Genomic DNA, 25,808 nt, shown 5'->3' on the forward strand with positions numbered 1-25,808 from the left:
TTTGTTTGGGTTGTTGAGCAGAGAACAGAGCTGCTGACTGGGAGGATGGAGTGATATTCAGAAGAGCCCAGGACTACCAGCTGCTGCTACTGTGGCACGCTCCAGGTAGCTCTAAGGGGTGGGGAGTTCACACACACTTGCGGTCTGAGCTGTGCTGAGGGCTGGCTGCCTGGCCTGACTCTTCCGTGTCTCTCTCTCTCTCTCACTCTCACTCTCACTCTCACTCACTCTCTCACACACACACACTCTCTCTCTCACTCTCACTCTCTCTCTCTCTCTCACACTCTTTGCCCAAGGCTGGCTGTTGGCTTCCCTGGCAGAGAAGGAGGCTTTAGAGCTATTGCCATTTAATATAACCAATATAAACCATTTTACTGTCCTCTCTTAAACCTCAATTGGAAGCCATTGTTAAATGCTAACAAGTATACTTCCTAAAGTCTGGTGAAAACACTGTAATTAAAAGCAGTGTGTTTGAAGGATCAGTAATGAGAAATGGAAAAACATTTCCTTTTTTACACTGCTTGTGTTGTGTGTCAAACCAAAATAATTCCATGGATAATGTACGTCTGATGTTCTTTAATTAGAACATCCCTTTGGGGGCCATCCTGGTGACTTTGTGTCATAAGCATTATGTAAGAGCTAGATGCTGTAATTAGAAGTATTGGAAATGCTCATTTCATTGGAAAATATCGTTTCAGCTCAAAAAAACCAGAATAAGGTTACACTGTATTTTTTTAGTTTTGTTTGGCCATTAAACCAAAAAAAAAAAAAAAAGTATTCACTCAGCTGTACTTATGATACTCCATGATAACACGGCCACCCAATCTGATCACTGGCATTGTGTTGTGAATAAAGTCCTTTAGTCTTCAGATGGAATAAATATACCTATGAAGCAGTGCTTTGTGGGCAGGGAACTCTAATAATAGATTAAGACCAAAGTGGCTGATCTAGGCTTCGTGCTGAATTGTGGGAATCCCATACTTCATAGTAAGGTTCACAGTGAAAAGAGGACCCCAGTTTTTACACCAAGGCTTTAAACATCCCCAAAGTGTCAACATTTGGACCAAGTTTGCATTAAAAATGGTGGCATTTTCCACACTCATCTACGTTTACATCTTTTCTCATTACTCAAGAGTAAGATCAATGTAAGCACGTGGTAATGTGCTTGCTCTTGTGTCTGTCATTTGCCTGTATGCACCTCAATCTTACTACAAGTAAATTGGGGGTGGGGCCTTCATTTCTTGTCCTGAGCCACCTGTACCTACAATTAGTCATTGAGATGATTTCAATATTTGGAATTTCCTTGCATGCCAGCAAAGATTTGAAGTGCTGTATTCCTAGAAAACACAACCTCATGCATCACTATTTCAGCTTTGAATACAAGGCTAACAGGAGGTGTGTTCAGCTTGAAGAAGGCATATGTAGAACATTTTTGTGGGTGCTGCAGGTAGTACATACACTGGAAATGGGACTGCAACAAACTTTTATGGCATTCAATGTGTACTCACTATGCAAAATTGGCAGTGTATATGTAAAAGGCAGGACTAGTGGCTTAAACTCACCATATCCTGTTTGGCAAATCTGTTGCTGCCAGTAGTGTTGGACTTGCTCATCTCTTGTGCTCTTGATTATGATTGTGGCTGGAAACAACAGCAGTAACTCAGATGCTGTGATGAGGTCACTTTGCTGTTTGTTCACTTTTTAATGGTGATCACTCTGTGAAAATAAATACATGGTTAGGAGGAGTAGGAAATGTCAGGGCAAGGTGCCACTATGTGTTTGCAAAGTTGGCTTCTCATGTCTCACTCAATTGCAATCCACTCTCAGGTTACAATAGAAATTTAATTGTTGGCTCTATTTTCGTTATTTATTCCTCTTAAGAAAATCTCTACACTGTGCAGCATGACGTGTAGCCTTTCTCTGCTCCTGAAGAGTTCATGTGCACACTGTTTTTTATAAAAGAATGCCATAAATAAATTGAAAAAACAAAATCCCCCTCCTTTTAAAATGTGTCTGGCACAGACCAGGCATTCTGTACAATAATGAAAATAGCAACAAAATGTGAGGAGTTTGCCTGCTTTTCCCAAGAACAGCAAATATAAAATGGTAATGTGAATAAATCCATATATAACAATAATAGAAGACGTACTCAAAATTACTTGGTCCTTCTGGGCAGGAGTTGCCAGTGTGTTGCCAGGCACTGCAGGTGTCAGCGCAGTAGGTAGGGGTGCAGGAGTCAGGGCACATGGCTGGGAGGTGTTGGGGGCTCAGGGCAGAAGTCCCAGGTTCAAATCTGCCTAGTGTTGGTTATATGGGGACTCAGGACAGGGGGCTGGAAGATATGGGAGAAGTCAGGGCAGGGAGTGAGGGTGCACAATTTAGGGCAGGGAGTGGGGGGCTCAGGCCAGGTGCCTGGGGCAACTGCCCTCCTACTCCTGAGAGGAGCTGAACTGCTCAGCCGTGTCCAGCAGCTGCTCCTGGAGTGGATGGAACGGCTGCACTGCTGGTGGCTCTTCCAGGGGTGGGGGCAAGGCTGTGCCTGCCGGGCCCAGCTGCTGGTTGTTCCCAGGGCAGGTGGGCAGCACTGGCTGCTGGCTCCTTCTGGAAGGGGATGGGGCTCTGTTGACCTCAGCCAATGGCAACATGGAGATCCCCGGCCCCAGCCACTCTCGTCCTGCTGCAGCCACCCTCCTGTGGTCATTCTGCAGCATAATGTCCTCTCTGCTCACTTGCCCCTGTGGTCATTGTAGAGCAGAACTGTCCCTCTTATCAAACTCCTTCCTTTCATTGTTATGGAAAACAATAATTTCAGGCACATCCCATTGACCCAGCACAACCCAACCCTGACTTTGCTTTAGGTTAGGATAAGAGGAAGCTGCATACCAAATTTGATAGTCCTAGCTCTTACCGTTTAACAGAAGTTCTTGAACAAATGTACTGACAGACAGATGGGTGGTCATGCCGACAGACAGATTCTCTAACATATAAATATAAATATAGATATAGATGTTCTCTTAGGCAATGTACAATACTGATGAAGATGTTGTGATGTGACTATTATTTTTCCAGTTACGGGAAGAGTTTGATCGTGGTGTAGATGTTGCGTTAGAAGAAGAACACAGCATCCATGACGTTGCTGCTTTATTAAAGGAATTTCTACGAGACATGCCAGATCCTCTTCTGACCAAAGAACTTTATACCGCCTTCATCAATACTCTCCGTGAGCGATACAACTTCTTCTTTTAACGTTTTTTCCCACCAGCTCAGTTCTACATGCTCCCCAAGGCTACTAACAGCCTTTTATTTACAAACCCGAGCCCTCTCTACTTCCAGTTCATTACAAATTTTTGCAAATGTTCTCACATGTTGTAAAGGGCTTTATTTACTTTTGATGCTGGATAGGTACAGCACAGGAAAAAAAGCTCATCACATTCTCTCTTTGCTTGTGTATACATATACCATACACATGGTGGTCATATGGTGTAACATATTAATCCCTGATTCTGTAATTGGACCTGCAAAGGCAAATTCTTATGTTTATGCAGTGTTATATTAAAATTAGTGGGGGGTTTTCAGGTAGAAGTTCCTGCCCCATTAGACTCAAATTTTGCATTGAGTGCTTAATATGGTAATAAGGTAAATGACAGAGCCGTGTGCTTATGTCATATATTTCATGGACTTGTTATCACTTTAGTTGTACTCTGCCCACTAATCCACTAATGCCTGGATTAGTTCCAGTGTTCCATAGCTCTGAGCAATTTTATACAGTGCCCATCTAAAAAATAATTATGCCAAAGAAATGTTTCTTGTATCCTGTTTCCTACTGCATGAGTATTGCCATATAGGCATTATAATGGTTTTTAACTCTTTTTAGCTATTGATCACAATTGACCCATGGGGAGTGTAATGAAGTCTCAGTCCCCAATGAACCTCATATGTCCAAAAACAGCTCACTGTCTGGTACCCTCCTTTGGGTGCCTGATTGCTTGTCTTCCCCTTGGTTGCCAACTCATATTGGTCAACGCTAGCCTCTGGCCTGCACATTTGAGAGTTTATTCCCCTCCTGTTGTACTCATCGCAAAATAAAGAGTCCCTTTAACAGTAGTCCCACATTATCACAAACGGAAAGTCTTTCATCCCTCCTCAGCTCACAGTTCTTTGCTCCTCTTGTGTAGCACTTGGCCTCAGGACTGCTACCATGGAGCTTGGGCAATGCAAGTGGCTATCACTCCTGTTTTTAAGCCAGGAGTCCCCAGCTCAAAAGTCATTATTTCTCTATAAGCCCTCCTGGAGCTGAGTAATTCAGGCAGTTATCGACTCTCTCCTTATGCCAGGAATTTTCATCTGCCCTCCTGGAGGAGGCAGTAGTTAAATTTTCAGTATGACCTTATTCATCTTCTCCCTCAGCTGGCTCCACCTCATTCTCAGTGTCAGAGTTTGGCAGCCTTCTCCTGCTTTGAGGGAGGGAATAGGTAGTGTTTATGCTGGTCCCCTTGTCCTAGATCATTCGCAGTGGGTTGTGTGAGAGGTGAGCCTTATCTTTCCTCTCCTCATGGCTACTTGAGATTTTTTTTCACCAAGCTCCACTTATTGCCAGGAATGCTTCATCTCTATGATTAATACCTAAATTTTTATATAGTAAGGACCTTTCAAACGTTAAACAGTCAAGCCACGTGATGGGGTAGGCTGATCAGTCGACAATACCCCATTACACAGACTGAAACCCAAGATCCTAACTTTCCACTCAGATTCAGACTTCATGACAGTTCCTGGGCCTCGCAGCCATAGTTCAAAACGCTCCTGCATGTGGGGGTACATACACTGCAAATGTGAATTCAAGGCCTGCCAGATTTTGGAGTGTTTAAATTTGGTCTATATAAGAAAGATGTTCAAGCTGCAAACTAAGGATGTAAGCAACTAGTTGACTAGTCCCTTGACTAGCTGCACTCTCCCCACTCTTTCCCTCCTCCCCGCTGCCTCTATCAGAAGCCTGTGCGGGAGAGAGACAGCTTAAAAACTGGTTCCTCCCAGCACTGTCTCCACGCGGGGCAGGGGGATTGCGGGGACTGGGCATGGGCTGGGAATCAGCTGATTCCTGGCTTGCGTCCTGTCCCAGATGGGAGCCTGCTGGTTCTTAATACATTTAAAAGGCTGGTGCACAGTGATGGGGACCTAGCACAAGTGGGACAGCTGGTTCCCAGCTCGCACTGGGTCCCCCCCACTGCACTCCAGCTTGCCTGCTCTTAATACACTTAAAAGTCAGAGCTGCCTCGGGATTAGCTCCTGGGGCCAGGAGTTAACCTTGCTGCGGCTCCCCCACTTATCGACTAATCTACCAGTCGATGACAATATCATCGACTAGTCAGTTAGTTGATTAAACTACATGTAACATCCCTACTGCAAACTCATTTGTGTACTCCGATCCATCTGTGGTTTTCAGATTCGATATCTTGCTTAAGACCCAGCTCTTTCTATTGGCTAACATTGCATTTAGCGGTATGATCTGGCTACAGACAAGAGCAGAATCATGAGCTTTCTTGCTTTTTTTCAGTTTCCTAGATGCACTCTAGGAAAGAAAGCTGTAAGACAACTAATTAAAATGATTAAAGCATAAATACTAAGAAGATACTTTAAAACTAAAAGTCTCCTGGATGCCATCAATATCCATTGTGTATCTGTGTGCACATCTATCTATCTATCTATCTATCTATCTATCTATCTATCTATCTATCTATCTATCTATCTATCTATCTATCTATCTATCTATCTATCTATCTATCTATCTATCTATCTATCTATCTATTGATTATAAGGTACAGTACTAAACTCTGTTCATTTAAGCAGAGTTTAAATTTGTAATAGCTGACACTACTAATCCTACAGCTCCACTATTGGCTGAGACAATTGACTCAGACAAAATAAAACAGAAAATTTTGTTTGTCATGTGTTTAAAATTGTATCAACCTACCTTGGAAAAGGTATGGAAAACCTGCAAATCTCTTCAAAAATGTTATTCTTTTAGCTGGAACACTGCTGAGTGTATGTGTATTGCCTTTAGGTTAGTTTCAGTGTTTTTTCTTAGATGTTTCTTTTTCCCTCTTAGTATTAGAACCAGATGAACAACTAAGCACCTTACAGCTTCTTATTTATCTTCTACCTCCCTGTAACTGTGACACCCTACACAGACTCCTGCAGTTCCTCTCTATGGTGGCTAGCCATGCAGAAGACAGCACAGACAAAGATGGCCAGGAGGTATGTTCTTTGGCTTCCATTACTTCCTGCTCTGAAGACATATTTATAAAGATGAGAAACAGAGACCCTAGAATCATACGCAGTTAAGATGGAATAGACTTCATACTGTCTTTTCTCTTGCCCTTGAGTTGTTTACTACAGCGTATTCCTGAGACTGTTATTTATTGTAGTTCTTAAATGACTTAATCAATGAGGCATCCACCACTTTCTGTAGGAGATTCATAGCTTAATGGACTTCACTGTTAAGAAATAGTTAATTCAATCCATTCTGGTTTTTATCCTGGTTTAGTTTTATCCCATTATATTATTTGGAACATGAGTCGAAGGATCTGCTCTTTATTCCTGGCTGTGCTACTGACTTAGGGTATGTCTACACTACCATCCTAGTTCAAACTAGGGTGGTAATGTAGTCAACCGGAGTTGCAAATGAAGCCCGGGATTTGAATTTCCCGGGCTTCATTTGCATCTTGCTGGGCGCCGCCATTTTTAAATGTGAAACGTAAAACGAGGAGTAACGATAGCTCGAAATAGGAAGCCTAGTCCGAACTACCTAGTCCGTGCCGCCATTTTTAAATGTGAAACGTGAAACGAGGAGTAATGGTAGCTCGAAATAGGAAGCCTAGTCCGAACTACCTAGTCCGTGCTGCATGTAGCCGTGCGGCACGGAGTCCGCACTAGCGGACATTTAAAAATGGCGGCGCCTGGCAAGATGCAAATGAAGCCCGGGAAATTCAAATCCCGGGCTTCATTTGCAATTCCGGTTGCCTACATTACCACCCTAGTTCGAACTAGGGTGGTAGTGTAGACATACCCTTAGAGAGAGACACTGGGCAAGTCAGTTGTTTACCAATATAAAATAGGGATGATGAGTGGGATTCATGAAGGGGTTTAAATATTGCAATGCTGAGTGTCATGCCACTTAGAAAAATTAAAGGACAACAACATTGCAGTCTGAGATAAACGCCTAAGAATGCAACCCACAACAGCCAGCACTATGTAGGGAGCTACTAAACATGCTAATAGGAGATACTGAGGAGAGAGGGGTATGTCAAGCACAAGCCCAGAGGCAGAAACTTAGGCACCTAGGAAACTTTACATTGTAAACTTTAGTACTGAGTGAGTTTAGGTACCAGCAGCATTTCTTGAAAGTTTTGTGAATCATTAAAGTGTAGGCAAAGTCTAGGTCCAAGATTTAGGTACCTTTGTGGATCCTACCCTATTAAACACTTTTGTAAAGCACTTTGAGGTGTGTGGGTGAAAAGCATTTATTACTTATTTTTAATTATTTATGGCTTTTAGCTTTCGCCCCTTGGGAAATCCTACACAGTGTTTGGTGAAATCAGTTATTTGGATGTCTATGGGTGGAACTTATATAAAGGTTTAAGTGGATTTTGGGGACAAATTCCACTGAAAGTTAATAGTGCTGTGGAACTTAGTCATCGGCATCTGGTAGCCAGCCAGGCATGGTCCCGCCCACACTCTGCCCCCAGAATGCCTGCCGTAGGCCTTTGGGGGTGGAGTGTTGGTGCCCCAAGCACCCGCCCTCCCCGTGCTCCTGGCTGGAGAGGCTGTAGTTGTACATCCTACTCCCTTCCCGGTGCTCCGGGGAGGCCACGCTACACACCCTCTTCCCTTCCCTGGTGCTCCAGGGCTAGGGCCATGCTGCGAGTCCTCCTCCCTTCCCCGGTGTTCTGGGTCTGACACGCACCTTCCTCCCTCCCTGGTGCTCCGGGGCTGGGGAGGCTGGGAAGAGCATGCACCCACTCACCCACCTCCCCGTCCCCATGTTTGGGAGGCACATGTGTGGCACACTGTGTGTGGGAGGCATGTGTGGCACGTTGCCCCACCTCCCCAGGGGGGTGAGGCCAGGACCTCAGTAGAAGGGGCATAACTGGAGTTGGGGTTGAGGCTTGCCTTCCCCATCCCTACCTTCACCAACTGCCTATGCTGTCACTCATTACAGTTAACGAGCGTTGTTGCAAGATACGGTTGGAGGGCCCTACCCAAAGACCTGGGTTCCTTCTAGCCTCCGTCCCTACTGTTGTGATTCGCCAGCAACTAGAGATCAGTCGGGGGAGGTGTGGTGGGGGAGGGGACCCGGGCTCTCCGTCACTCCCAGTTCCCGGCCCAGGGCCCTAAGTTAGGGATATCCGTATCCCTTGCCTGACTGACGGATGAATTGCCCCTAAATGTGCCAGCCTGCGGGCTCCACGACCCCTCCCTGGACCACTTCCTACCCACCTCCTCTACCTACCTCCTTGTTTCTCCGGTGCTCTGCCCGGCGCCCCCTCTCCAGGGCAGCGAGCATCCCTTTTGAATGTCCCACCTTGCTTACGCCCACCTCCTGAGGCTCCAGCGAGTGGGCGGGGATGTCCTCGCTGCGTCGGCGGGTGACATCATTAACTGGTGCCTGTCCCTTTTTCCGGCCCCGTGCTTACCGTGCCTGCACCGTTGGTCCCCCTCTCAGCCCCATTCGGTCTCTCTCCTGGGTCCCACTCAGCTTTGCCGGCCGTTGTCTCGGGGTGATTCATCTCATCCCACCTGACTTCCCACGGTTCGTGGGGCCCCGTTTGGGTGCGGGGTTGCTCCTCTCTGGTACGCCACGGCTCATGGGGCCCCATCTGAGTGCGGGCTTGCTTCACTCCATCACACATGCACTTAGGCATTTTTAAAAATCCCATCCAAAGTGCTGCTATTCACGCACTGAGTTTTCCACTCCACTTACCAGGTGGTGGAGAAGTACAGACATAATATTTAGGAATCTATGAAATTTGCAGCCATGAAAATTGTGCTACCGACCGTGGAATCTGTTCTTTCCCATGAAATCTGGTGCCCAGCCCACACTCTGAAGGCAGAACAGAGAGCGGATGCTGCTGCCTGAGTACCCAGCTCTGAAGGCAGTGCCATCAGCAGCACAGAAATTAAGGGTGGCAGTACTGCAAATCCCCTAGTAGGACTGTGATCCCCTTTTGGGTGTAGGCCTCTACATTAAGAAATACTGCTGAAAAATCATGTTTTTCATGGGTTGGTCATGTCAAATTTTGTGGAGGTGTGTAACACATTTTGAGAGACATCCATTACAATTTGCTATTTATGCCCTGACCAGCATGCTAAAATTGTGCAATTTCTCTGTAGTTTAAGTAGACTTGTAATAATGGAGGACATTTTTTTAAAAAAGTGGACTATAATGATATTTATTGTGCTGAGAATAGCTTAGAGGTATAGCAATTAGGTCCTAATCCTTCCCTAGTTTTGTGTTGGTTTAGGAGTCTGCCCTTGTGAAATTAATTGCAAGGTTAGCACCTAAAGCTGATTAAGAGAACTGGTACAGTAGCTGTGGTAAATGCCTGAATCCTCCTGAGGAATGTATTTGCTTGCCATATATACTCTAACAAAAGCAAATTCATGTATACCATCCTGATAATATTGTAAGAGTTAAGGACAGTGTGTGTAATGAAGCATAATTGTTAGCAAAATAATATATTATTTATTAATTATTAAAGCCTCAGATCTGCAAAGACTAATACAGTTATTAATTTTATGCAAGCAAAAATGCTTATTTTTAACCTAGCTGTCCATGCAATAGAATTCTACTCAACAAGATAGAACTTTAGCAGGTACATAAAGTACAGTGCACAAAACTACTGAAAAACTCAGAATTCTATTTGAAAGAAGAATTATCTTGCGGAAGTCTTCTGGAATGCTACTTTGTGCCTTGTTTTATTAAATTATTGTATATAGTTCAGATGTGGGAAAAATAATGAATATTTTCATTTCTCTTCTTCCACCTCAAAATCTCCCACTCCCACATCCTAAGCCTAGTTAGTCAACATCTGGAATTTACATGAAGTCTTGTTCAGTGAAGTCCTGGCTGTTTTTGTAGCGTTCCCAAAATAGCAACCAGATGGAGTCACATAGAGGAAGATCAAATCTGCTCCTTGCAAATTTGATATTGGAAAATTGTCCTGACTAATCCTTATGATACATTTTTTTTCAGAGAATTTTTGTCTATTCTTATTCTTATTTTGTATCCAGAAGTTTATCCAAGGTCATATGATTACAGGGGTAGAAGTGAAAAGAATTGGCCCTGTTCAGGAACCAAATAAGGGAAAGAATAAAAGTAATACACACAATCCTCAGTTATCTAGTTACCTTGAGTATCTTGTGTCCATACGGGTTTTTTTTAATTCTGTCCTCCTGGAAGTGTCATTGCCTGTAGAAAGTAGCAGCATTGGGGAGCAGCAGCTGTTCTAGAGCAGCAACAGTTTGCTGAGGCCATGAGGTCCTATTCTTCTACTTCCTGGCTTCGTAGGAGGAGAATCTTTCAGAAGCAATGAGCTTCTTGCTCTGACCTGATAGGAATACCAACTAAGGATCCATAGCCAGAGAAAACATGCCACTGATTAATATTCTTTTTCTTCTAGGTTACTGGGAACAAAATGACATCACTGAACCTGGCCACTATATTTGGGCCTAACCTGTTGCACAAGCAAAAGTCTACAGACAAAGAATTCACAGTTCAAAGTTCAGCTCGAGCGGAGGAGAGTACTGCAATCATTGCTGTTGTACAAAAGATGATTGAAAACTATGAAACCCTTTTCATGGTAGGTGAATGCTGCTTAATATTACACCAATTGATTTTGCATTTAACTCTTTAAAGCTCTTTAAGTCGGGGTATCCTAGGTGGTGTTACTAAGAAGTTGAATTGAACTATGTTCAAATAGTGATGCAGATATGGTTATATGAGGGAATGATTAGCAATGATTGAGTGCAATTGGTAACAAGGCTACATATTCTTGCTTCAGGAAGAGATGTTTGTAAAGAGGGTTTAGCATTAAAAATGGGTAGATAAAAATTTCTTGCATATAAGGACTGATCAGGCTTACTTAAAGGTTTAACAGAGGAACCTTGTTTAAGCTGCACAAAAATGTTTATATATCTAGAGAGAGATGCTAAGTTATTTCTTAGGTGAATTTTTATGCTTTTATGCTTTGGTGTGATAGAATTATTTATTAATTAAACAGTGCAGCAAAATAATATAGTTAGTGAAAATTTCCCCGCCGGTCCCCTGAACCGCAGAGGTTGGGAAGCTTTATCTGAGTGGGGGCGGTGGAGATGAGGGGGAGAAAGAGAAACCTTTAACCCCTATAAGGATTCATGCCAGCCCTCCACACCCCATGGACTCAACAAGAGTCAGGTGTGGAGATGCTTTCAGAGGCTGGTTGGACGGAAGCAGTGAAGTATAAGCCTATAGATTCTTAGGCATCCAAAGATAAATGTTATAAGCCCTTCTCTCTACCCAAAGGCATCATTTTGGGTTTTAAAGAAAAGCTTGAATTACAAAGAAAGGATGAATTGCACTGGATAAGTTATTGCTGCATTGTTCCCAGCTGTGTTAATAACATTATGGCCTAATTAAATCACATTCCTGGCATCTTGTCGTTTATTCGATTGTCAAAAAACCTATCTTTCAGATTAATATGATTTATGATCTTGGCTTAAGGGAGCCTCTAGGCTGGGATAACTGGATAGTGCAGGTCTGAATTGTCAGTGGTATCATTCCTTCATTTTGAGGTGACTAGATTCATAGAAATGTCTTGAAGAAAAAGAAAACTTTAACTCTTAGAAAGGTAAGAATAGCTGTGTGTTCTGTTTTGTTTTCTACTGCAACAGAGAAGCAGCATGAACTGTACTATTAGCGATCAGTTCAGTAAACAAGAAGACAAAAGAAAGAACTGTTGTAATGATACAGCATAAATGGTAGCTGGGGAGAAGATAGGAAAACCTGTAATGGGGTGACTTCAGTCTGAGAAGTGTGAAACAATGTGGAACATACTGCAGTGTGTAGGATATAGCTGGGGAGAGAAGGGCATGAGAAAATGGTAGTGAACCCTGCCTGCCAGGTCAAATAATAGCATCAGATGAGCGTCTGCCTTTCTTTTATACTGTATTTCCTTCCATTACATCCTGTGCATTATTTTTTATTCTTGTTCCAGTGAAACATTCAGTTCTTTGTTTTTCTTTTGCTTTTACAGTTCAGGAACATTTTTGGTATATTTTTCCTTCTAGGGACAAAAATGATGGGACTTGTTGTCATGTGAGAGCTGCTGCTGCTTGCTTGGAGCACTGTTGGCAATAATGATTTTGTTACAGCAAGTTTACATAAAACAAATGCTGAAGTATTATTATTTTTGTTTCACTGTACGAACATTTTATGGAACAACCACATCTCAGTACATTACACTCTAGGCACGCATTCAGTTTTTTAATGTGGAAAGGGTGGGGTTTAGGGATTGACTAACCTACATATGGAGTCTTTTAATTGTGACAGTTTTATTCCTTTATCACTTCGGTGCTTGCATTTTTATCTGAAGGTTAAACTCAGTGCAGGGAAAACAGAAATAATTTCCTTTTGTTTCTGGAATAACTTTTCAGTTTTTGGAGAGAGATTTAAGTTTGTTCATCTGAATGCAGAGGAAATGGATAGATGGATGCAGGGGAAAACAACAGCTACTCAAAAGCTCTTTTTTATGGCTAAAGTATATTGGTTTGAAACTTTCAGTAAAGTATAGCACACAAGCATCTCTGGAGATTTTGTTCTCGGATTTGAAGATACAGAGTGGTTTCTTGGTTTTTTGTGCCTGTTTTCAGGAAAGAAACTACGTCTCATGTCAGTAGTAGTTTTTAAGTATAGTACGGTCAAACTCCTTGTATTTATTATTCATAGGGGCACCATGGTGTATACTCATGTTGTTAATGTCACTATTGGGGTTCAATTAAATGCTTTTTTTTGTTCTCTATGAAATTAACATACTGAATCCTTTGCAAAGTTGATGGATTTCTGGGAACAGATCTGTAAATTTATTTGTAGAACAATTCTGATGATTTCCAATCAGACAGCAACAAATTGTTATCCCAACCCTGGGGAGTGGGAGAAGGCCAGGACTGCTGTTTATAGTTATTGTTTGACATTTGTACTACTTTCAAACAGCTGGACTAGAGCCTGTGCCAACAGCATATAACATATAATTCATTACTGTTAGGGTGATTGTTTTTTTGTTTGAAAATCTCAGAGGGGTAGCTGTGTTAGTCTGTAACTTTAAAAACAACAAGTAGTCCAGTGGCACCTTAGGGTATGTATACACTACAGAGAAGATTGAAGCTGCTGCTGTCTATCTTCAAGGGTTCGAATTAACGGGTCTAGTGAAGACACACTAATTTGAACTGAGAGGAGCACTCCAGTCGATGCTGGTAGTCCTGCTTCCATGAGGAGTAAGGAAAGTCAAAGGGAGATTGTTCTTCCTTCAACTTACTTCAGTGTGGACAGTGCCAAAGATCAAGTTAAGGTACTTAGACTTCAGCTACGCTATGGACGTAGCTGACGTTGAATATCTTAATTTGACCTTATCCTGTAGTGTAGATGTATCCTGTAGTGTAGATGTACCAGAGGTATCCCTAAATAGCTACTCTGCGTCTACACAAGCCGCCCATTATTCAAAAATATTTTTCGAAATAATGGGCATGTTATTTCTACATCCCGGTAAACCTTGTTGCACAAGGGATAAGGAATGGTTCGAAATAGCACGTTATTTTGAAATTTGGCACTTGTAGACACGCCAGATTTCAAAATAAGCTATTTTGAAATAGTTTTGAAATAAGCTACACAATTTGCATAGCACAAATTGCGTATCTTATTTAGAGTTTAGGGTTCTGTGTAGATGAACCCTTAGGGTACGTCTACACAGCAAAGTTATTTTGAAATAATGACTGCTATTCTCAAATAACTTTGTGAGCATCTACACAGCCAAACTGCTATTTCAAAATAATTTCGAAATAGCAGATGGCTTGTTTCGAGTTTTGTAAACCTCATTCTATGAGAATAGCGCCTATTCCAAAATAGCTATTTCAGAATAGGCGCTGTGTAGACAGAGAATAGGGGCTATTTTGAAATAGGGGGCCTCCAGCCCTTCCCAGGGTGCCCTGCTGGCCACTCTGTCCACATGCAGGAAAATTCTATACCCCTACCCTCCCCCCAGAGCTCTTAAAGCTGCAGACTCTGCAGACAGGGTTTGCAGCTTGCAGCAGGCCTCATAGCCCTGAGCCACCCTGCAGCTGCCCCTGACTCCATTTTTGCCAAAGTTGAGCAAGCCAGATGGTGCCAGCCAGCCCTCCACTGCTCCTCGGGAGCATTCAGCCAGCTCCCAGGAGCCTGCCATTGGCTGCAAGCAATGTGTACCTTCCTGGTCTGGTGCAGAGGTCCTGGACCTTACTGAGGTTGGGGGGGGGGGGTGTAGCCAGACATGAACCCCATCTTGGTTTATGGGCTAGCTGACAACCCGGGGTCTCCCGTCACCCTGATGGCTAGTACCAGTAATTGACATGCCTGCACTGTCCCAGGAGAGGAATCTTCGCCCATCACATACCAGAGGTGCCCATTGTCTGCATTTTCCCAGGTGTGAATTATGCTTTGCACCCTTCATGGGAAACTTGGCATTCAAAGCCATTTTTCCTAATTGGCCACTTGAGACCAGGAAGAAGCCTACGTGACCCAGAGGGTATAAAGAGGGGTTTAGTAGCCCACCCCATTTGAGCTCCAATCATCTACACCTGCTGGCTGGTATTGATTGTCTCCCGAGGTCTGTGGGACGCCCAACCTTGCCCTACTTCTTCCCGAGGGACTGAGAGAAAGACGCTGGCCACGCCAAGTCTGGAACGCAGGGGTGAGATTATATACCTGCTAGGTGTCTATTTTGCATGCATTTAATAAGAGCTCAGAGAACCAAAAGGGTTTCATGGTACCTGTAAGTGACTTATTAGTGTAATTTCTGTCCTGTCCTTTGTAGTGGCTGTGTTATATGTAACACAGTAGTAGCATTTAACAGCTAAGTTTACCCTGTAACAATAAAATAGTAACTGTTTAAGCTTTAACCTGACTCCTTCAGTTGCTGTAACAGAACCAAGCACAATTTAAAAGAACTTCAGCCGGTCATAAGGGACAGGTATAGGAAGAGCTTGGGCGTTTGGATCATGTCACTCCCAGGTGACAGATCCGTTGGGGCATCTCTCAGTCTTCCCTAGACTGCCCGCTGTGAAGGGATCCTGTATCTTAGCAGCTGAAATCTGAGGTGTAATAAGCTCTCCCTGTAAACTTCTTGGGGCGCCCATTAACCTTCTCCACATTGCCCGCTGCGAAGGGACCCTGGTCTCAGCAGTTGAAGTCTCGGGTGTATAACACACACACACACACCACTCACTGCCCTGACCATCGGCTGACAGGGGGATGAGACAGACCTTCAGGATCTCTGCACCAAATGCAGGAACATAGACATCTATGGCCACATGTCAGATAGCCTGGGGAGCAAGGGCCACATCTGCACCCAAGAACAGGTGCAGATTAAGGTCAAGGAGCTCCTCCAGGCTTATGCCAGGGCCAAGGAGGGCAGCTCCCAATCTGGGGCGGAGCCCCACACCTGTCCGTATTACAAGGAGCTGGACCACATCCTGGGGGGCGGGGCAGTCCCTTCCCTCTTCCCCTCCCTCCCGCTCCCGTAGTTATAGACTCCGGGCTGGAGACGCCCATCCTTGTCCTTGCTGGGGGCCCAGACGATGGTGACGAGGAGGAGGAGGCAGCCCAGGACCTGGATGAAGCCACCCTGAGCACAGAGGTGACACAGGAGCTCTGAGGCCTCCCTGCGGATATCTCCCAGGCATCGTCTGAGGCTAGGGAAGGAACATTGTGTGAGTGCCAGCACTTTTTCTTCATGCAGAGAGTACGGGGGAAGTACGGGAGATCTAGGCACTCCATGCTTGGCCCTTGCTGGCTGCGGATCACGCAGCAACCTGTGCACATGAGTGCCGAGCCACTCCTGGGCAAATGGCCCCAGCAGGCAGTGACAGAGGACCCTTGGGCTGTTGCCCACAGGGTGTCTGGAGAGACCTGCCATGCTCCTGACCCCAGGGTGGGACACCCTCCCTCCACAAGCCACCTCTAGAAGGAGGCAGGGGATATTTCCCCTCCCCCCGACCCACACACACACTCAGCACTCCTGCACATGGGCATACCCACAGTCTTGGGGCCTGGATCCAAGCACATTGGTTGTAACAGCGCTGAGAACGGTCGCTCTTGGCTTGCAGAGGGGGACTGGGCTTCAGGCATCCCCTGGGATGACTGACCATCTGTCTTTAATCTCCACAGCTGGACCAGCTGCAAGTGGAGGGCGGTCTACACCACCCGGGACATCCTCCTGCACCTGAGGCTTCCATAGGCACGCACATCCAGTGGACAAATACCAGCAACAGCACCTGGCAGTACTGTGAGCCCTGCACAGTACCATCCACCGCTGGGTAGAGGAGGACCTGCAGCTATGGCAGGAGAGCTGGCAGGAACTGCTCTTGCAGGGCCACTCCTTGTGCAATGATGTGCAGACCCTGGTGCAGAGCATGCTGCCTCCTACCACTCCTGCCTCTGCTCCCTCTCCTGCTATTGCTCCTCCTCCCACTCCCTCTCCCCCTTCCGCTTTTCCATCCACAGCATCCCCAATCCCCCATTGATGCGAGGCCCCTGCACCCACGGCGGTGGGATCCACACAGGCTGGCACCACTCCCAGCCTGAGGCCTGAACCTCTTCTCCCGCTTCCAGCTCCCTCTTCCAAGGTTCTTATCACCCTCCTTCTCCCACCTTCTCTCCTCCCCACTCCCAGGTTCTTTCCCCTCTCTTTCCCCAGTTTCATTGACCCTCCCGCCCCCCTCTCCGTTATTGAAAATACAGACTGTTTAATTGATCAAAACAAAAAGTGCTTTTATTTTGTCGTTGGGAAAGGAGATAAGGAAGGGGCAAGTGGAGGGATGGCAGTGAGGTGGCCAGTGTATGGCTTCATGCGCCATAGATGCTTCTCCTACTAGGCATACAGGCATGTCCACATCCCTGACCCTGATGTGGCAGCTGGGGAAGAAAGTCTCGGCGTGCAGCTTCTGGCAGACGCGGGAGTTCCTGAACACACGTGCGTCGTGTGCTTTCCCTGACCACTCAACATTTATGTCCGTAAACTGGACCTGTTGGTCTGTCACAACCTGCAGGACCACCAAAAAGTATCCCTTGTGGTTAATGTACATTGAGGCCCGGTGGTCTGGGCAGACAGGGGCAGATGACTGTTTTGCGGGGCCCCGGGCAGCATAACTCCGCGAGGCCCCCCCTTTGCCTCGGCGCATGCGCCGTGACGCCATGCGCATGTACGGTGGCGCTACAGCGCATGCGCAGGGCTTTTTTAAGCGCAGAGCCTGGGGCGGCCGCCCCGTTCGCCCTGCCCTATATCCGCCCCTGTGGGCAGAGATAGGGATGTGTGTCCCATTGATAGCCCCCCCCCCCCCACCCTGCGATTGGGGAAGCCTAGGGCGCCAAACTCCTTGATGATGGCATCCACATCTGCCAGTAGGATGACTCTGTGCAGCAGGGTGTTGTTGATGGCTCTGACCACCTGCAGAAGAAGACAAACAACCCAAGAATCACAGGGGTGCCAGGATACCTGAGAGTTCCCCTCTCCCCCCTCCGAGTCCCTCTCCCTCCCACTCACCAGAAGTAACCCCCTACAATCACAGCGCTCCAGGCAGGGCTTTGTTAGGGTGGGAAAGAACAAACTCTACCAGGGAAGGGCTTGCACTACCCTGACCCCTACTCCCTTTTCCATAGGGAGGCCCTTTCCATCCTTCCACCCCCTCCTGGGACAATAGGCCGAGAATGCCATGCCTGCATGAGCAGGCCCTGGCGGTCAATCTCCCCACGCCGAACTGGTTTCCCATGGATCGGTAGCTTTCCAGCGTGGAGAGTTTCCAGAGGGCGATGGTGACATGCTTCTGGAGGGAAATGGTGAGCCACTCACACAGCTCGAGGAAGGTGTCCTCCTTCATTCTGAAGTTCTGGAGCCATTGTTGGCCTCCCCAGCACTCCAGATAACGTGATCCCACCAGTCTGCACTAATGTCCAGATGCCAGATGTGGCAGGACATGGCGTCTGGACCATGGCGGGCAGCGTCCAGCTTCTGTAGCCACTCCTCCACATACCCGAGGGTCTCCCAGAAACTCTGTGGGTTGGATTCCTGCAGCGCCTGGGAGGCAGCCTGCAGAAAGTGCTGCATGACTTGTAGTAAAATCTGCAAGAGCAGAAGACTGCCAGCAGGCAGCTCCTGCTCCATAGCAGAGAGTGCTGTGATGTCCTGAATCAGGGCAACCAGAGCAAGAAAAGAAAAGGCTTTGCTGTCCCTCAGAGAGGTATACAAGCAAGTAGGGAAACCTGAGAAACAGCTGTCTGGGATGTCCCTGTAAGCATGAGCCTCAGATACCTCGTGTGGCTGCTGCTCGAGGCTAACTACTAACCTGATGCCCTATCTGAACTAGTTCCAAGTAGCCTTAAATGTGATTCAGCATCCAGTCATCAGTGTGGACACACTATTTGACATAGATAAGCACTATTTCAAACTGCATTTTGTGTGTAGACACGCTATTTCGTAATAACCTATTCCAGAAAATCTCTTCCAGAATAGCTTATTCTGAAATAACACTGCTATGTAGACATAGCCTTAGAGTATGTCTACACTAGCCCCCTAGTTCTAACACATGGCAGTGAAACAGGAGTTTGAAGTTACCCCTTAACTCAAATTAGCTGTTACTCCTTCTGGAATGAGGTTTACCAGCTAATTTGAGTTAAGGGGTTACTCCGGGCTAGTCAATTTCTAAAATGGCGACTGCCCGGGAACATGCTAATGAAGCTCGAGATATTTAAATCCCGTGCTTCATTTGCAATTTCGGTCACCCTCATTAGCCTCCCTAGTTAGAACTAGGGGGCTAGTATAGACATACCCTTAGAGACTAACATATGTATAGAATCATGAGCTTTCACGAAGTGAATTTTATGAATACTAATGCTACTATATATTTTTGTTAGTCTCTAAGGGTACGTCTACACTTGGTCCCTAGTTCAAACTAGGGATGCAAATGTAGGCGAATGAAATTGCTAATGAAGCGGGGATTTAAATATCCTGCGCTTCATTAGCATGTTCTCGCCTGCGCGTTACTCCGCTCAACAGCTGTTGTGAAAGTGCGCGCTAGGACATGTTAGTTCGAACCAAACCCCTTGGTTCAAACTAACGTTACTCCTCAAAAATTACTTCATTAGCGTCCCTAGTTCGAACTAGGGACCAAGTGTTGACATACCCTAAGGTGCCACAGGACTACTCGTTGTTTTTGTGTTTAGTTTGGTTTTATTTTTTTAACTCTATGACTGGCTTCAGCATTGAAATGAAGAAAGGTTTGTGAAACAATATCTAATAGAAACAATGTGATATTTAGCCCAAACCACAGACTACAGAATGGGTTTGAGTTATTTCTGGGTCAAAAAATTTTTGTTTAAGGAACCCAGATAATTATGTACTGTTTGGATTTGTAAAGTAGATTCCAGTAATTCAGATTAATACCATCAATCTAAAGTGAATTTCCTATTGTAGAAATAGTCTTGCTGCAATTTAGGACTCAACATTTATTTAAGTTCCCAAATTCCCTTTGATTACATTGGGTTTTAGGCACTTAGTTATATAGGATAGGTCCCTATAGGATAGGCCCCATAAAGCAGTGGTTTTCACACAATGTTCATGGAATGTCAGGCACTGGGTCTCATTGCTGCAGGGTGATCCGATGATCAGTGGGGGTGCTAAGGCATCTCCACTGTCCTGGCACCACAGACTGCTCTGCATCCCATAAACGGCTGGCAGCAGGCCTGGCTCCTAGATGGAGGGGAAGAGAGTGCACAGGGCTCTGTACTAGCACCACACTCCCATTGTCTGGGAATTTTCTACTAGCTGCTTCTGGGGTGCATGGTCTGTGGTGCCCCACTGCACCACTGACAGAGAGCTGCTCAAGGTAAGTCCCTCCTGCCCCATCCCTGCTCCTCCTCCCAAGCCAGAGCCCCCTCTTACACCCCAAAGCTCTCATCCTCACCTCCACCCTGGAGTCCACACTCTACTCAAATTATGTTGGGTTGTGGTAGTTTTTTTTCAGCTGGATCACAAGAGAAAAAGTTTGAAAACCACTGCTATAGAGGACTACTCTTTTCCAGACCTCTGACTAAGGCCACGGTCATGCGGTCATGCAACTTCCTCCTAGTAGGTAGACTTATACACCCACATCATGGTCCATTGACTTTTTTGCAGTTATGCATGGATGCAGGAGTCCAAGCTGCCAAATAATGCATTTGCCACCTTTTTGCATATTCCTGGGGAATTCTCACATATCTAGCTCTGCGACAGCAAGGCAGCAGGTATTTGCCTGCAGTTCTGCATTTGCATTGCTAGAGGTCACTAAGGCACCCACTGAGCAGTCCGCAAGGCACCATTTCTCCATGGTCCTCCTGCTAGGTCAGGAATGAGCAGCTTGGAGACAGCACAAGACAACAGCTCCAGACTTCCACTCTAGCTACCTGAAGGGCCCCTACTCCTGTTCCGACAGTCCCTGGCCCTCCTGGAAGCTTAACACTCACCTACTCCCAGGAGCCACCAGCATTAACAGCCGCCCCAGAAACCACACAGCTTCTGTCTCTGTGCATCCCCACTGCCGTTGCCAAGTTTTGTGCAGCTTTATGACCTGCCTCAGCAGGTTACATACAAATCATTTATTCATATGCAAATTAATCACATTTGCATAAAATGTTATAGACAGTGCACAACAAAACTTGGCTGTAATGAGAAGTTCACCAGCGTAAATCCAGTTGCAGAATCAAGATTTAAGTTGTTTCAGTCTCTATAAATTATGTAGATGGCTGTTCTTATTTTATAGATTTTTTTCCCCACTAAATCTACTAGAGTTATCTGGGAGTTGTTTAGCTTTATATGTGTAAGGAAAAGTATTGTCACATTTACTTTTTTTTGTGTAAAGTCCTATTTATTGAATAATTTTATGCTTAGCAACCTGGTGTTATTTATTCAATGTAGTTTGCAGGAAGAAGCAAACTCTGCTTTCCCCTTAAATATTATTTGGAACCAACTCCATTCTTCACAAAGGTCACCTAAATTGAGAGGTCCCAAGGCTAGGTGATGGCATTAGGATTCCAAAAAGGCACTGCTGTAGAAAGATTGAAATACTCAAAATATAAGCAATAGAGAAAACTGTGTCTAGACAGGCATAATTACCATAGAGATTTTATATATATTTTAATTAACGAGCATTTATTGATATATTTATTTATTTCATTTCTTCGTTATTAAAACTTTTGCCTGTTCTGTGCCTTGAGTGCATTTATAAATATTATTTTTCACAATAATACACAGTTCAAAGAAATCCTAATGATGTGTCTCCAAATACTTCACCAAACACCCCTCTATTAGGAAACTATTAGGAATCCTGTTTGTATTTCCCAGTAAATGCCCGGGAGAACAAATGAACTGTGCAACTTGAACTGATCCTTTCATTTTTAACTCTGACAAATTGAAACCAGAAACAGACTTCACAGTTTACCAAGGGTATGTTTACATTTCAATTAGACACCCGCAGCTAGCCCATGCCAACTGACTTGGGCTTGTGGGGCTCAGGCTAAATGCCTGTTTAATTGTGATGTATATCTTCCAACTTGGGATGTAGCCCGAGCTCTGGAATACCCCACTCTCCACGGGGTCCTTGAAACCACCTTCTAGCCTGAGCCTGAATGACTACACCACGGTTAAAAATCCCGTTAGCCTAAGATCTATGGGCCCAAGCGCACTAGCACAGCCTGCCACACATCTTTAATTGCATTGTAGACATACCCTGAGACTGTTCTGCATCCAGCTTCATCTATCACAAACATCCAAAACGTGGTTAGCTCAAGTTCCTCAGCTGATTTCTCTGTTACCTTAGCCTTGCATGGAGAGCAATGATTTTCTCTGATTAATTTGGACCCAAATAATATAAGACTTAGTGGAGAAAATGTCAGTATGTGAGTTTGCCCCTGGAAAGCACAGTGGGAGTCAGTGAAGAACATTGAGTACTAGCACAACGTACTCTCAGTGAACAACCTCTTTCCATCTCCTCAAGACAAGTTGCCATGTGCTGCCACAGTTGGTGTTGCTAAGTGAGTTTAAGGTTTATACATGTAGAGTGCATTGCAGTAATTGAGTTGGGAGGTCATAGACCTCTGAGGTGAAGTCCAAAAGAAGATGGCACAACCTATTGACTGTTATCTGTAAAGGGTAAAAAGTTATTAGGAAAGTTGTGGATAAAATGGAGAGAGTCCAGAGGAAATCAACAAAAATAGTAAGAGCTTAAGAAAACATGACTTATGAGGAAAGGTTAAAAATACTGAACATGCTTACTTTTGAGAAAAGAAGATTGAGGGAGGATCTGTTAACAGTTTTTATTTATGTTAAGAGGTGTTATAATGAGGACAGTGATCAGTTGTTTCTTATGTCCACTGAAAGCAGTACAAGAAGTAAAGGATTTCAGTAAGGGAATTTAAGTTAGATATTAAGAAGATCTTTTCAGTCTTCAAGAAAAACAGTTAAGCTCTTAAACAGTCTTCCAAGCGGTTATGGAATCTGCATCATTGGAGTTTTAAGAATAATTTGGACATATATATCTGAGAGGTGATCTAACTTGGTCTTGTATCAATGCAAGAGGGTGGGAGGGGACTGGATTTGATTACATCTCAAGGTTTCTTCCAGTACAAAGTTTTTATGATTCTGTAATCTCAGTCTTAAGCAGATGGCAAGCTGGGTGATAGTCTATCATTCAAGCTGCAGTCTTAGTTATGTGCTCCATAAGATGGTCAACAAGTGCTCTAGCCAGGTGTGAAAAAATTGAGAGACAGTCAGCCGTCATTTACAAATACCTGGCAGATCTTGGCCCTGCTGTACTCAGTTGCAGAGTACTGTCCACCAGTGTGGGCAAGAAGCTGCCACACCCAACTTGTGGGGAAGCAGTTGAATCAGATCATACTAATTAGCATGAGAATTTTAAAATCAGTACCTCTACTGTGGCTTTATATATAGCAAACATTGAATTTCCAGCTATCCTTTGAGATGTGGATAGCATGACCACTTAAATGTGCCAAAGATTACCCAGCACTTCTCATCTAGTGGTTATGATAACATACTCTAACAATGCCTGAAATTGCAAAAACCAGTATGGATCTTGTGACCACCTCATGCCTTTGAATCTGACCTGGGAATGGCAAAGTATCTTGCCCTCATCTACCATTCTAAACAATCATATTATTACTGACCCAACAAGCCGCCCTACAGTTTTCGACCTGTCACACAGTTTGGACCACATCCAAACAAGCCATATAAGATGTAGGCACTTAATACACAAATGGAAAATCAAAGATCCCCCTTTGTGTGGCTATAGTGAGAACATTCAAAACTTCTCAACACATCATAATGCAGTGTCCCAAATATGGATTCACAGGTGATTTGGGTGATATCCACAGTGGCACAAAGACTTTGAAATGTCTTGTGGACCTAGAACTGCAGATATAGAATGTTGGTTTGTAGATGCCATGCGCTTATGAGAGAGAGAGAGAAAGAGAAATCACACATGGATAAGTGTGGAGATTGAGAAAGAAAAACAGCATAGAATACTCTGTCCTTCCAGGGTAGTACAGTAATTTCTCATTTAACACGGTAGATATGTTTTCAGGAAATGATCATGCTAAGTGAAAACGTGTTATGCGGGGTCAGTTTTCCCATTGAAAATAATGGAAAAGGTGGGGGTTGCGTTTCAAGCACATGTGCGCTTGCAGCTCCAGTCTGTACTTGTTAGCAGCTGGGACCAGGACATAAGGTTGGGGGAGAAAGGGGACTGGGTTATAGCAGGGAGGGGAGGTGTTTGGTTCTGGAGAAGGGAAGAGAAGGACATGGGAGGGGTCTTGCAGCCAGAGGCTGGGTTTCCTCAGGTGGCCGATCACCGGCAGCTGCGCGGGGCTTCCTCTGCCTCCCTACAAAGCAGAAGGGGTTCGCTGCTTGCCGCCCCGTTCTCCGATGACCCCCTCGGCCAGATGCCTTGCGTCCGGCCAGAGGGGTTCACCGGGGAACGGTGCTGCGAGTGGCAAACCTCTGACGCTTTTCAGGGAGACAGGGGAAGCTTCGCGCAGCTGCCGGCCACCTGCTGGCCCTAGGGGAAATCGTGTTATTGCAGGGACGTGGTCGTGTTGTTTGAAAAATGTTGCCTAAAAAAAAAATCGTGCTATCGCGAAAACGTGTTAAGCGGGCACATGTTAAGTGAGGAATTACTGTATTTCACATTTAGTTTTCCAGGTTCTGAAAGCAAAGACGATCAGTTACTTGGCTTCATATTTTATAAGCTCCACTGCTTTTTCAGTGGAAATGTGATTTTTTTTTAAACCAGAGCTTTTGGGGCATACTACCACAAGTTATCCCTTAGAAATCCATAGGTCTTGTCCAGACCTGTATTGGAAATCAAGGGATACCTGATAGTGGTCACTTAACACTACATACGAAATGGTCTGTATCCTATATACACCTGTGTGGTATTGTCCTGTATACAGTTGTTTTCTCTTATGTAGGAGTGTGGGTATGCATAATTATATCAGCTTGTAATATACACAGTATTTTATATAATTGCGCACAATTTATTTTCATGCACAAGCCTAGTGTTTCAAAATGGGCATGATAAAAAATTAAAATATATTTTAGGATATTCTTCTGCAACTAAATTTTTAATGTTGTTTTCATTAGGTTCCCCCTGACCTTCAAAATGAAGTGCTAATTAGTTTATTAGAGACGGACCCAGATGTTGTAGACTATTTGCTGAGAAGGAAAGCTTCCCAGTCATCGTGAGTAACCTGTTTTTTCATCATCTCTGTTCCTGCTGGGAATTTTCATTTTCCATTGGAAGTGTTCAAAAGATTCTAGTTTTCCTCACTTCTTGTTTGTATTCTCTGAAGGAATCACAGAGTGACTATGTCTGAATAGTGTCACTATAACATTGACTCTGCCGAAGAAATTAGGCCTCTTCAGCATTATTTTCTAAAGACAAAAGTTGTTTATTGTTTCTAAGAAAGGTTTGTGTACTGTTGCAGAGAACATAATGTTAGGTGTACATAAATATATTCAGTGCACTATAACCTAGTAATCCACTGGTACATGTTTTGTGTTTTGTTGTGATCTTGTGCATTTGGTAACAAGGGTACATATTACACTATCATTGAAACATACCCTGTAGTGCCTTAACAGAACAATGGCTAGCAGTTTGGCCAGTCTTTTGCCCCCCTTCTGTCTTATGCATTCATACAGTTCCAAAGTAGACATGACATTGCTAACACTCTGATTGGTGTAACAGAAAATGTATTGACAGTGGAAGGACATATCTAGCAGTATGTTTAATGAAAGTCATGATGAGGAAGAAAAAAAGAAACCCTGCCAGTCACCAAAGCAAATGTGGTACATGAAATATTTGTGTTCTTTGATGTTAAACATTTTCTATGCCTATCTACACCCATGTGCCTTGGTGCTATAACTTTATACATTTGGAACAGTGAGATTGCCAGCTGTCTAACAGGATTCCTTCTGGCTTTGGTA

At 44.6% G+C, this 25,808-nt stretch overlaps 1 protein-coding gene and 1 long non-coding RNA gene across 7 annotated transcripts in view; one reads left to right on the forward strand and one right to left on the reverse strand.

Annotated features, from left to right (window-relative positions):
- LOC142823721 (uncharacterized) overlaps positions 1-10,670 on the reverse strand; it is a 36,508-nt gene extending 25,838 nt beyond the window's left edge. The window contains exons 1-2 of the long non-coding RNA XR_012898872.2: positions 10,405-10,670; positions 1,563-1,716 (exon numbers count right to left, since the gene is read on the reverse strand). This is a non-coding gene — a long non-coding RNA (uncharacterized LOC142823721). The remainder of the gene's footprint in view (positions 1-1,562; positions 1,717-10,404) is intronic.
- ARHGAP6 (Rho GTPase activating protein 6) overlaps positions 1-25,808 on the forward strand; it is a 478,385-nt gene that overhangs the window by 435,518 nt on the left and 17,059 nt on the right. For all 6 annotated transcript variants that reach the window (XM_075914907.2, XM_075914901.2, XM_075914913.2 and 3 more), the window contains exons 7-10: positions 3,070-3,220; positions 6,104-6,252; positions 10,677-10,856; positions 24,966-25,063. In XM_075914907.2, the coding sequence (XP_075771022.2) occupies positions 3,070-3,220; positions 6,104-6,252; positions 10,677-10,856; positions 24,966-25,063 (578 nt within the window). The remainder of the gene's footprint in view (positions 1-3,069; positions 3,221-6,103; positions 6,253-10,676; positions 10,857-24,965; positions 25,064-25,808) is intronic.

This window comes from Pelodiscus sinensis, chromosome 1 (genome assembly GCF_052426305.1).
Source record: "Pelodiscus sinensis isolate ZL-2025 chromosome 1, ASM5242630v1, whole genome shotgun sequence".
NCBI classification, from domain to species: Eukaryota; Metazoa; Chordata; order Testudines; family Trionychidae; genus Pelodiscus; species Pelodiscus sinensis.